General features: G+C 37.3%; 1 protein-coding gene across 5 annotated transcripts in view; it reads left to right on the top strand.

The window, feature by feature from the left end:
- pde10a.L (phosphodiesterase 10A L homeolog) overlaps positions 1–13946 on the top strand; it is a 291758-nt gene that overhangs the window by 220735 nt on the left and 57077 nt on the right. For all 5 annotated transcript variants that reach the window (XM_041562783.1, XM_041562784.1, XM_041562785.1 and 2 more), the window contains 2 exons: positions 2049–2174; positions 5235–5260. In XM_041562783.1, coding sequence (XP_041418717.1) covers positions 2049–2174; positions 5235–5260 — 152 coding nt within the window. The remainder of the gene's footprint in view (positions 1–2048; positions 2175–5234; positions 5261–13946) is intronic.

Raw genomic sequence — 13946 nt, 5'->3', positions numbered from 1 at the left:
TTCTAGGGGAACTAAAATGTTGCTGTGATTACATTGACTCTGCTTACATAGGTTTACTGTATGCTGTAATATGTTTATTCTTTAAATTGTTAGGGCGTCATATTACTTCCGTCCCCAGCAGAACTCATTAACACTGTTGTACCATCTACATTTCTGTTTATGAAAACAAGCCTGTATTCCCATGAGAAATAAGTATGTGTCTCTCTTTCTCGCTCTCCATTTCAGAAACTTTTGCTTATGCCTGCAACACTAAGTAATTATGCTTATATGTATGTATGTGGTTTTTGTATTGAATTATTTTAGTTTTCAAAAAACGCTATGTAAACATTTCCTATTTTCAGTTTACAGCTGCCTTTTTTTTTGTAAATAGTATTACACGATCATTTCATGTTTTAAGAATGTAAGCTCAAGGCTCCAATACTTCCAGGGCTGTGGAGTCGGTACAGAAATCCTCCTTTTAAAAGGAACAGTAGCACCAAAAACTGAAAATGTAACAAAGTAATTAAAATATAATATACTATTGCTCTGCATTAGTAAAACTAGTCTGCTTGCTTCAGAAAGACTACTACAGTTTATATAAAGAAGCTGCTGTATAGCCATGTGGGGCAGCTCTTGAAGCTGGAAAAAAAGGAGAAAAGCACAGATTTTACCAGTTCATGCGAACAGTATATTATATGTTAATAACGTTAAAATGCTTTCATATTTTGGTCTTACTGTTCCTTTAATATACAAATGTATTTTACATATTAAATACACAACATACAAGGCATTTTATCACTGCCAAAGCTCAAAAATATAAACAGCATCCTTTGGTTATTCTAAACCAAAGACAAACAATTGAAAAACCTAAAACAACGTATATACTAATTGAACCTGGCATATACTGTAGCTGTAGAATAGCTGTTAAATACAATCCAAAATCAATTAAAGTATTTAGAACAGAATTACTTCTGGCATATCCTCCTTCATAGAAGCTCCTAAATCTGATTTGATTATTTTCAGTGCTTGTATTTGAAGTTATAAGGAGTTGGTACATTTTTGGGGACTCTGACTACAGATATTCAAAATTGCATTTGACTCCACGACTCTGACTCCTAAAATACCCTATACAGGTCAGCTACTTACAGAACATAATTTGTTTGCCATAACACTATACCATCAGCTTGTTCCAGTGAAGATGTTTAAAGGGGAACTATGGCTTCCAAACCAAAATTTGATAAAGAGGCCCAGATAACACAGAAACCACTAATATACCCACCACAGTTACCCGTTTCTTAAAAAAGTATGAATAAATGCAATTTTCTATGCTGAAATCCAGCTGTTTAACAGTTCTTCTCTTTCTGCGTCATTTGAAATAATGGCAGGGAAGGCGGGACTAAAACACTGATGTTACAACTTCTCCACATTTTACAGACAGCATGCAGGAACTAAATAATCCACAACGCATTGCACTGTCATGTTCCTATTCTTATTGAAATCATGTGTGCAGGGAATTGTGGGATTTGGAGTATGCAAGCTGAGGACAGCTGGCTGTTGATACAAAGTAACAGTAGTCAGCCAGCTCAGCAAAGTAGTCAGAAAGATCAGCAGAAGAGCAGGGGGCTAGGCTTAGGGAACTGTCAGAACCCATTAAAAACCACAAAAAGTCTGCATATTTTTTAATTGATGTGTATTGCAAAGTTGCTTGAAATTATGTTTACTTTTTAAAAAGCTTTTGTGGAGTTCCCCTTTAAGGAGCAATGTCATCAATGACATACTCGTTCATACTAGAGAAACATTTGCTGTTTTCTGTAAGGCTAAAAACAATTTTAAATCAGTTTGTACCCACTTGTAAAATTATATCTGTACCTTTTGCTCCTAAAGTTCATGCAATACGAAGCAAATTTAAATTACTTTTAAGTGACTTTAAATTGATTTTGAAAAATTGTAATTTTAATTCTTTATTTAGAAATATTTGCCCTTTAATTTTGTAGGTGTTACAGATGAGGTGACAGTGTTTAAGGAGATGCATGTTTACACTAAGTTGATGATCTGTATTCTTTTCCTAGGTCTCACAGATGAAAAGGTGAAAGCATATCTCTCTCTCCATCCCCAAGTGCTTGATGAGTTTGTATCTGAGAGCGTTAGCCCTGAAACTGTAGAAAAATGGATGAAGAAAAAAATCAAACGTGAAGGTATGAATTATTTTCATCTTGATTATTATTATTAATATTATTATTATTACTAAAGCACCAAATGTTTTTGTAGCTCCAAAGCCTTTAAAAACAGTTGATTCAGCCAAGATATTGATGAGGCAGGTGTAAAAAAAAATCCTTTCTGGTTAAGGACTATGTCTGCTTGTTGATGTGGTCCGATCATTTGGGCCACTACCTCAAGGCAGGCTTATTGGGGAAAGAACCACTTATGGTGATCTTCCCAAAGGAGCGGATCATTAACTGTATGACCAACATAAGGTATCTTATTCTCTTGTTCTTTATCTCAGCTGATTTTACCTTGCATTGGTTTAATATCCTTGAATTTCTACTTTGTGTAATTGTTTTGAATTAAGTGAACTCACTTCGGCTTATTCTAAAGTGCATTGTGTAACCCATATTACCCTATCTTGTGTTTGTATTCATTATTCCATCCATTATACAACTGTACAAGAGATATCTATTCTATGGACATTCTTCTAGGTGCATGCTTCTCTACATAACTGATAGTACTATTTTACCTATTCTAAATTTTCAAAGTTTGTTTGTTCTTCTTTTAACAAAAAATATATCTCTGCAAACATTTAAAACACCAAATGAAGTTGCTGTGGGTTTAATTATGTATGTCTGTTTTGTGTTTTTTGTGGTAATATTTCCTATTTTATATTTTTAATTAAATCTGACATTTTCCATCTTGACCCGATTCAAGTATTAAAAGAAAAAATTGCAATTATATATAATTTTGCAAATAATTGCTTTGCTTCTGTAAAGGTCTGGGGTTGGGGGCAGTGGGCATAATTTGGTTCTTCAATGAATTTTATGGCCCCCATAACAACTGTGGTCTATAGTCCTTGTTCATTCCAATACCACCTTAACTGCCAGTATATCCTACCACAACGGAATTGTATAAGGCTTTGCTTTGTTGGGGGGGGGGGGGCTATGTGTGTAATAGGTGTCTAGCATAGTTAAAGAAGTACATAAAGTGCAAATTAAAATGCAGGCAAATTCATTAGATACTTAGTATGATTAACAGTACTGCTTTTTATTTTTTTTCTTAAATGTAAATATTATTGATAATCATAAAAAATGTTAGTAATGGTAAGTAGTGGTATTATTTCAACTAAAGAATTTTACTTCTTAAATTAAACCTTTCTGTCAGCTTTTATTAATGAGAAAGGGACCTGTAGAACACAGAATTTTTATTTTATTAACCATTTTTTTGTGAGTTATTGTGGCTAAGCAACACCAATAATACTCCCACAATTGTGTATTATTTTCCCTGCAGAAAGCCAAAAATTAATAACCATCATAATTTTTTACGTAGTTTGTAGTCCCTAAAGGCATTGTGACTCCCCTGGTATTACAGTTATGTACTGTGGATTTCAAGCCCTTGTAGTGTAATTAAACTTTTTTTATTTTTGGTCACAAATGATTTACCACGGTCACTGTTGACGTTGGTTTACAATTCCCATTTGATGTAGTTTGTAACGTTCTCACTTGCTTCATTCGTGGATCGGTACAAATGGTGTATGGATTATGATGCTGTTGGTGAACGCAGGATTTTTTTAAGGTGCTAGAATGTATAATTTTCATAAAATAATTACAGTTAACAAGAAGTGTGATGTGCTTACAATGTGAGTGCATGTACAGAAACATATAAAAAAAAACATTAGCATATACTGAGCTCTACAATGGTTTGAATGTGTGTTTTCCTATGAAAAAAAAAACTATGCCCTATCAACACTTTGGACAAGTAAACTGGTGCATTCAGTTTCTCAGATCAGTGCACTCTATTCTACCACATGTGAAGCTAAATTACCCAAATGTACTTGTTAATTCTTGGCTTGCTGTGATAACATGTAAAAAAAAAATCTGTTTTGGGGAAGGAATGTTTATGGAATGGCAATGGCCTATAGGTACATAGGTTGCATGTAATCTGTTAATGTCTTTGTTTTTAAGAACTAGTTGCTGCTGCCAATCGTTAACGGGCATTGCTCCACATGAGTTTTGTATCACACTGCTGTTAGGACTATAGAAGCAGAGTGTTGCGTTGGGAACCAATGGTGGTTGAATTGCCCTTGTCTGCCCATTCCCTAAATGTGTGTGGGAAACAAGCTACCTAAATTGTTGAACCCAAAGGAGAAATTTTATGAATGGTGGTCCTTTTGTCACTACCTTGTCGGCATTAGTCATTTACCAGTGACAAGCAGACAAGGGTATTTTGACCATAGTTGCATTAAAAAGACTCTTTTATGTGCCATAGGCCTTAGCATTCATTTAGGGGCAGATTTATCAAGGGTCGAATTTCAAAGGGGAAAATACTTTGGAAATTTGACCATCAAATAGAATCCTCCGACATTCAAATTCGAAGTCAGGGGATTTTATTCATCGTACAATCATATTCCGATCGTAGTACGATCGCACGATCGTACTCCGATCGTACCTTGAATCGTACGATTTGACCGTTTTTATCGTATTTTCCTTCGAATATAAAAAACTTAGAAAATTGCTCTGGAAGGTCCCCATAGGCTAACATAGCACTTCGGCAGGTTTAATTTGGCGAAGTATTGAAGTCGAAGGTTTTTTAAAGAGACAATACTTCGATTATCGAATGGTCGAATATTCGAACGATTTTACTTCGAATCGAAGTAAATTCGAAGTCGTAGTATCTTATTCGATGGTCAAAGTATTCAAAAAATTACTTCGAATTTCGAATTTTTTAACTTCGAAACTTCACGTCGACCCTTGATAAATCTGCCACTTAGTGTTCTACAATCACTTGGTCTCCTGTTTAACAAATAAAGGATTCATAAGACAGTGGCAATCATAAGCACAGTCATTATTTAATAGATCAGTTTCATAAATTGTGCCTGAGAACAGGACAATATTTAATTTTTAAGAGGAAAAAAGGGTTTTATGTAGAAGTTTTCCTATTTCTTTTTATAATTGAATGTTAACTCTACAAAATCTCTACGCTCTCAAATGACAGTAGGTTAATTTGTTTAACTGTTTGTAAAGTATAAATTTTTTTTCCACTTACAGATTTGACGCCTACAGAAGTTAGCAGGGTAAGTATCGCAGTATTCCATCCCCACAACACCTGGTCTCAGAGGCTCTGGGTATTCACTTGAGAGGAATTTGGTCACAATTGCACTCCATTTCTCTGAACAGTGGAGAGCTCAAGAGGAAAAATATCGGAACTGGTAGATTGTCACGAATGAAAACAATTGAACATAGTAGCTGAAGCCATATTTTCTTCCGCAAAGTTGCAGAGTTAATAGAGCATTTATATATGGGACAGAAAGCTTGTAGTCTTTCATTAAACTGGTAAATTATGACTATATTGTAGCAGAATAGTTTATCATTTTCAGATTATATTTTAAGTAGGTGATGGTGTCATGATTTCCATAAAATTAATTTGTACATAATCTGTATGGGCTTTTTAAAGAAACTGGTGGTTCTTAAAGGTGTTGTTCACCATCCAAACCCTATCCATTCAGTTGTTTTCTGAACAAAAACCTCTTATGAGTTGCTTTCTTTTTTTGACCTTTTTTTTAAAAAAATTTAAGGTTAAAGGGGACATTTTGTATAATACTCATTTTCTACTATAATATTTCTACTTGCTTAAAGGGGACATTTTGTATAATACTCATTTTCTACTATAATATTTCTACTTGCTTACAGTATGAAATGATGCAGGCAAAAAAACATTTTGAAAGTTTTTTACCTCTAGAAACTATCATTATATCAGAGCTGCAGAGAGATGCTTCTACTTCGGAGGCTAGGCTGAAATGAGGAATGGGAGTGTCTCTTCATTCTTCACAGGAAGTGGTTATAGCTTTTACTGATAGGCTGAACTCTGCATTAGCAGAGAAAACCCCTCCCACCATCCTCCCTGCGTGTCCCGTCCCCAACTTGCCCATACCCCTGCAATTAACAGTTTCTGCACATTATTTATTTTTTATCCAAGCAAATGTATTTGCCGTGTAACTCCCTGCATATTTTATTATTAAGCCAAAACATATGTATACCGTGCTGTCTATTGTATGTAGGATGTACATATGTTGCACACAACACAAAGTATAATCAATATATGTCCTGCAGGCAGGAGAGAGCTTAACACGGCGAGTGGGAGGAATCTAAACCCTGCGAGCAGAGCTGATAAAGCAGGGTGTGAGGGAGTCGGATGTAACTTGAACACTGTGGGCAGAAGTGAGCTGTGCAGGACGGGTGGGAGGGAGCTGGGAGAAATCTAAAAACCACGAGCAAGAGAGAGAGTTGAGCAGGGAGGGAGCCATGAGAAATCTGAACGGTACAGACAGGAGAGACGAATACTATGCTCGGGCAGACAGATCAGCTTGGCAGTTAAAGAGTGAGCCGACCACCATGTGTCACAAGAAGCTCCTCCTGTCTCTGCCGGCCCCATGCACAGTGCCTGTTGAACCCTGTCTTTTACATGGGAGAGAGACGATGGCCGCAGAGGCAATCAGTGAGGACTCAGACAGGAAATTGGTGAAAAGGGGTGGAAGAATAGCCATTTTTAGCAGTTTTAAAAGAAATTTACCCCTAAAGGCATGGAAAAAAGAGTGATGCCTTCTATTTTAGTTTATATACCATCTGTTTGTGCAAAATAAAAAATTATGTTATATGTCCCCTTTAAAGTTTGTAGCATCTATGAAGGCTGCAGTTTGCCAGATTGTCTTGACTGTAAGTTTACTAACTAGGAAAGGTTTTTCTTTGTTCACCCAAAACTTTGATGCAGATGCTATTCTGTCTCATAATAAAGTTAGCATGATGTACTTGTCTTCACATATTATTGTTACTTGTAGGTTCTCCTGGTCTTGGTTTGGATCAAAATTTCTTTTTTTATGTAAATGTGCCAGTAGATATGTAAACTGCAAAAGCAAAGAACAATGCAAATATTATACAGTAAGACCAGCTTTTAGACCAACAGGGTAAAGACCTTTTAAGTTATTGTTCCCTTTGTGTCAACTGCCTCTGTTGATATCCTGGGCTGTAAAAACAATGAGGCTCATTTATTAACGCAGCACAGCGCTAAAAATAGCGCAGAGGTCTGATATTTGCCCAGAGCATGCGAGTATTTATTAATGTTACGCACAACCCTGCAAGATACCTTAAAAAGTGCGATTGTGCGCTGTTGTAGACGCAGGCAGTTGAGACGGCGCGGAACTGCGTCTCAGTTGTCGCAATGCTTATAATAAATTGTGCGCTCTGGAAGTCCGCAAAGGTAAGGCTTAGTTGTGCGCATGTATGAACGCACATCTTATTTTAGTTGCGCTACCTATCGCGCATATTGCGTTCAATGTGCCCCACCTGCATTTATTTTTACGCAAATATTTCTTTGCTTCCAAAGGTTTTTCGGCATCCTGGAACTCTTAAAGGAACCTTGGTCTCTTTTAAAATGTTGGGGTTGAGACGTGGTTGCTTGTTCTCCTTTGAGTTATCTTTTAGTTTAACATTTCGTTAGTGGTTATCATTTTCCATTAGTTGTAGAGTTTGTTTTAATTAGCTTTTTATTTAGCAGTTCTCTTGTTTGCAGTTTTAGCAATGTGTTTGCTAGGGTCCAAATTACCCTAGCAAACATGCATGGATTTCAGTAATAGATTCAGATATGAAAAGGTTAGGCTTTCAATAGAAACTGGAGTAATAGACACAGCATTTGTCATCTGAAAAACAAACATCCCCACCAACAGGCAGCAGACACTAATTGCCAGAACCCAATTTAGCAGTATTGCCCTGCACACATAAGTAAAATTGACATTCAATCAACATGAATCGCAAAAATGCGAACAAACTAGCGCAGCTATTTTGAAGAGCGTTACTATTACGCCACCAAGAGGCTGTCGTAAAAATTGTGGTGCTGTTGTGTGGGCGCAAATGTGCGAATATATAGACGCAACTCTGTGACGGCCGCAGTACAAGCGCATTGTAGCCACGCCCCCAGACACGCCCCTCTCAAACACGGCATAGTTTGCGACATAAATGCCCAATCTTTTGCGCAAAGCGCATAAAAAAAGCCATCACAAAAGCTAAGTGATAAGCGCAATAACACGCAAATATATTTGCGGTGTCGCTTGTGATGGCACAGTCAAATTTTGCGTCCAATTATGCGCTGCGTTAATAAATGAGCCCCAATGTCTTCAGAAATATAATCTGAACCCATTTACAGTCTTTATACTACAAGTGAGATTGCCTTGATACAATACCACTAATAAAGCATTTTCTTGATTTGTCTAATATGGAAGAGAATTTCCACTTTAAAGTAAGTCCAATATCCGTGAAACATGAACCCATGGTATATTATATCAAGCACTAACCCCACTTCAAAAAAGCCAAAATAATGATGTTCTCATTAACACAAATACTTAATATAGTGAGCAGTCTTCCGGGTTTTGAAGGGGTAGTAAATATTTCTGTATAGCATGAGTTCTATAAGTAGAACTTGTTCTGAACATAGTTTATGCATAATGTTTTAATCACAATTAGTTTTTTTGAGCTAAACAAGGACATTTGAGCTACTCTCTGTTGGTCCTTGCAAGTAAGATAATACGATTACCATTCTACAACCCCTGTCCCTACTCCATCCCCTTAGTTTTGACTGTTATATTAGTAGGAGTCCAATATTCAGGGGATAATCTGTGCACTGGTTATCTAATTAGGCATAAATTTTGCCCTTATTAACTCAACAAATTACAAAAACCTACATTTTTTTGTGATTAAAGCAGGGCCGGGTGCAGGACAAAGGTAGCTCTAAATTATTTAAAAGTAAATATTGTGGAGTTCTTTGTTGACACTTTAATAAACTAATAAACATGAAGTGTTGATTCTTATATTATTCCTGGAAAAAGAATTCTTCTTAACAAAATTTTTACAGTTTCAAGTTTTACGCCAAAGTCTAATTGTTAGGGTTTAAAGAAAATATATAATCAAGTACAAGTATGGGACCTGTTATCAAGAATGCTCCGGACCTGGGGCTTTCCGCATAATGGATCTTTCTGTAATTTGGATCTTCATATCTTAAATCTAATAGGAAATCATGAAAACATTAAAGTGGACCAGTCACCCAGACACAAAAATCTGTATAATAGAAGTCCTTTTAAAATTAAACATGAAATCTAATTTCTATTTTTTCTATCTGTTGTAAGCTCAAATCTCCACTGTCAATCAACTATTGTCTGCCCCTCCTCTATGCCTTAAGCATAGAGGTGGGGCAGACAATTACTTTCACTTTCCATTCAGCAGTTCCTAGATGTCACTGCTCTCCAGTTCAATGTTTCTTGTCTAAGAGAAAAAGATCCAAGAAGAATAAGAAGAACTTAAAATTAAAAAGGTTTACTGATAGCTATAGACCACAACAACAAGGGCAGTAGAATAGTGGTGTCTATTGACACAGCAAAAACATTTGATACAATATCATGGGCTTATTTATGGGAGGTTTTAACTAAATTTGGTTTTGGCCAACATTTCTGGAATGGGTCCGGGGCCTGTACCTTAAACCTAAGGCTAGGGTGCTGGTGAATGGTTTGCTATCAGACGAGGTGCAGCTGAGGAGGTGGACAAGACAGGGATGCCCCCTTTCCCCATTACTGTTTGACCTAGACATAGAGGCTTTAGCGACAATAATTAGAGACTCCCCAGACATAGGGGGCCTGGAAATTGGCAGACTTGTGGAGAAATTATCTCTATACGCCGGCGACATGCTTCTTTATTTGGCTAACCCCTGCAGGGCCTTAACTAAGGCTTTGGAATGCATTGAGGAATTTGGAGAATTTTCTGGATTACGAATTCGCCAATCAAAGTCAGTTATCTTGCCAATCGATCCACTACCCCCTGGGACACCAGAGAGGCTGGGTCAACTAAAGGTGGTATAATCCTTTAAATATCTAGGGATTGTGATACAGGCAGACTTTAAAAAAATACAAGAGCATAATTTAACCCCAGAAGTCAAGTCTCTAAGTGCTAAAACAGAGGTTTGACAGAATGTACCTCTCTCCCAGGAAGGATTAACTTATTTAAGATGTTATTCCTTCCCAAATTTTTATATTTATTTCACAATTCACCAATAATGCCTCAGAATCAATGCTTTAAGTATGTCGATTCCTTTCTACGTAAATTTCTCTGGACGGGAGAACATCCATAAATGGGCTTTAGAACCCTACAGGCGCCCATAACAGGCGGGGGCCTTGCTTTGCCCAATCTCAGGTTGTACTTTTTAGCGAGCCAACTTACCTATGCGCAACAGTGGATAGTTCCAGAGTCTGACAACCCTTCCAATATGCTTGAAGCTGTGACCATGGGCTCATTGGAGGCTTTGGCTAAATTACTATATAGAGGATCCTCACTGCACTGCTCAATTACTACACCAATGGCTACAGCAGTGGAAGTGTTCAAAAAAGCACTAAAGATTGTCCATAAGGCAAGACCTGTGTGGTCTTGCTAGACGCCTCTTTGGGGGAACAGGGAGCTCCCACATTTCAGGGATGTACCAGATGTAAGTTGCTGGGCTAGTCGGGAAGTTAAAACCTTGAGTGATATTGTAGAGAATGGGGACATGAAGCAATTCGAGTCTTCAGGGCACTTACCACTTACCACACTCCATGTTTTTCCAGCTCAGGCATGCCTTCAGAACCCAATTTCCTACCAGACCCATTGAACTAGTAGAGACTACTCTAGAAGTGTATTTGTGAAGGGAGGACCTAAGGAAACCGACCACAGACATTCCAGGCCTGGAGGAGGAGATATGGACAGATGCACTGAGACAGGTCTCAGATATTACCATATCTGTCAGAGACAGGTATATTCAAACTAAGTTTGTGAACAGAGTGTACCTTACACCATACCGGCTTGCAAAACTATATCCTACAGTTTTAGATCAATGTAACAAATGTAACCAGGAGGTAGGCACAGTTATACATGTATTCTGGGAATGCCCGAGAATTCAGGGGTTTTTGGAGGGGGTTCTGCAACACACCTCTCTAGTCTTGGATGTCCCACGTTTCAGAACCCCATTCGTTTGTCTTTTGGGAGTGATGGACAATTTGGGTTTGAAGTCTACTGTCAAACTTTGCTATCTACAACTTTTATACTAAATCTATCCTTACACTGGAAATCAATTGACCCCCCTACCATTGCCTTTTGGAGGGGACAGGTTAATAATATCTTGCCTTATCAAAAATTGGTCTATATAACTAGGGGCTGCCCCAAAAAGTTTGAGGGTATTTGGGGCGCTTGGTTGGAATATGAAGACACTCATTAATATTGTGTTTACATGAGAGGGTACTTTAACTGATGGCTTCACTTACAATATGTATGTTTTTTTGTATTATTTTCTTTTCATGTCTGTGTTTGTATGATTTGTTATGAGAAAAATGCAAAAATAAAAACTTTAAAGGAACCTTTTGAAATATTTCCTTTTTTTAATCATGGCGAGTATAGAGCAAATAGCTGCTTGTCAAAATAAGAATTGAAGTGCACGTGAAAGTCTGTGCAAGTTTTTACTGCAGTCTAAATTGTCTATTACAGGGAAAAGTGACATGTTTCTGTGACACTAATATTACGTTCTGCTTAGTGACATATATTGTTTCTTTCTTTAACTCTGCATGGCTTTGTGCTTCATTGTTTTCTGTTGACATCCATTCATTGGAATGACAGGTTTGTACCTTTTGCATTACTTGCATGCAAATAGACAAAAAATGTGTGTGGCTTTTGTTCACCTTTGTAAAGAAATTGATACAAAGTCTTTGTCATCACTACAAACATTTAGAAACTGGCCTGATTTCCAATGTTTCTACCTATGCAGGGTTTTTACAGTTAAAGGGACAGTATACTCATTAGCTGAATGAATAGGGCTTGTGCTGAACATACTTTTTTGTAGGTAGGAGAGAAGCAGCTGGGAATGGATTCACTATGATTACGGAAATATTTTAAAAACTGTACATTTAAAAAAGACTATTTGGACATTTTAATAACTTTATGCAATGATTATTTTTACCAATTTTTAATTTTGCGATTGTTCCCCTTCAGGTAAGAAATATCTGAAAGAATATAAATTTAATTTAAATTTAGAACTTCCTGTCACTTTTTAGCAAAGGTGTATACTGTCATAATAAACCAGAAAAGTAATTAGAATAACAGTGGTGTGCAGTAACATTAGCTCTGTCAACAAACCATCAACAATTAGCAGTTAAGATGGTCATGCATGGCGTATGTAAGCTTCTGATTTGACCCATTCAAAGTCTAAAGCTTTTTTTACCCATTTATGTGCCCTCTGACTTCCTTCCTGATAGTGGCCAAAATTGGGCAGACCCCTATCAGGCAGGTTTAAATATTGCGTCAGGGTGAAGACCGCATTGGTATGTTAATGCAATCCTCTGTCGACAGTCTGCTTTGCAGTCCATAATGATGCAGTCATTGACTCCAGGGCCAATGATTGTGTCAGCTTGATATGGCCCACCACATAGGTGGCCATTTTTTTTAAACAATTAAAAAAACAAAGGGTCATGGACAGGCCCTGCAGTACTCCACTAGCACTGGTCCAAAAAGAAAATGTTTGGTTTACATAGATTACTCTTAATCTATCCTTCAGCCAGTTCTCTATCCAAGTACGTATATTATGTTTATGGATTATTTCCACTGCCACGTCTTCATAGAAGGCAATTAAATTAGTTTGCCGGCAAAAAAACATTATAGCACAAACCCACTATTATTGTGATTTTCAATGTACAATGTATCTTATTCCTTATAGACTCTGTGGTCTATTTTATCCTAAGTCTGTAAACCTGTCTGATAATAATAATAAGATGTTCGACTCAATTGTTAAACACATAGGATTTAAGTCAGTGGCATATCACTGCAGGACCATGCCCCCCCCCCCTGCAAGGGGTGTAAAATCATGCAGGCTATAAACCATTTTGCGAATTTAAATAGTTGCAATCTCCTGTTTTATTATGTAAACCTGAATTCCAGACAGTTGCCAATTGAAATAGTTAGATATGGGCATATGTATTAGTAATATTAAAGATCTAGATGTTCAGGTTTTGTTACAACCTTGTTTGTTACCATACATTGTCTGCGTTAAGCCAAATAGGTACTTTATTCCTATATACCATATATACTCAAGTATAAGCCGAGGTACCTAATTTTACCTACGAAAACTGGGAAAACGTATTGAATCGAGTATAAGCCTAGACACAACTACAGCCCTGTCTCACAGCAGCACACATTCTGCCAAAGCGACCCCCCAGCGATCAACCGGACTTCTTTGCAAAGTTGGTGGTGACAGAGAATTGCCAAACGGATTACTGTGTGCATTGTCCCACTGTCCCACTACCATGTGCAGAGGGTGCTGTGTGATATTGCCATCACTGTTAATCCTTCATATAACCAACAGAGGACGCTGTGTGATATTTCAGTCGCTGTTATTCTTTCATATAACCAACAGAGGGTGCTGTGTGATATTGCAGTTGCTGTTATTCTTTCATATAACCAACAGATGGCGCTGTGTGATATTGCAGTCACTGTTATTTTTTCATAAAACCAACAGAGGGCGCACTGTTATTTTTTCATATAACCAACAGAGGGCGCTGTGTGATATTGCAGTCTCTCCCCAAGCAAACTGTTGGTATAGGAATGATTAACAGTGACTGCAATCTCAGCTACTGCCCGCTGACTCGAGTATAAGCCGAGGTAGACTTTTTCAGCACATTTTGGATGCTGAAAAACTCGACTTATACT

Source organism: Xenopus laevis, chromosome 5L, assembly GCF_017654675.1.
Source record: "Xenopus laevis strain J_2021 chromosome 5L, Xenopus_laevis_v10.1, whole genome shotgun sequence".
In the NCBI taxonomy this organism is placed as follows: domain Eukaryota; kingdom Metazoa; phylum Chordata; class Amphibia; order Anura; family Pipidae; genus Xenopus; species Xenopus laevis.
Note: the sequence above shows the minus strand (reverse complement) of the source record. Positions and strands in the feature narration are given on the sequence as shown.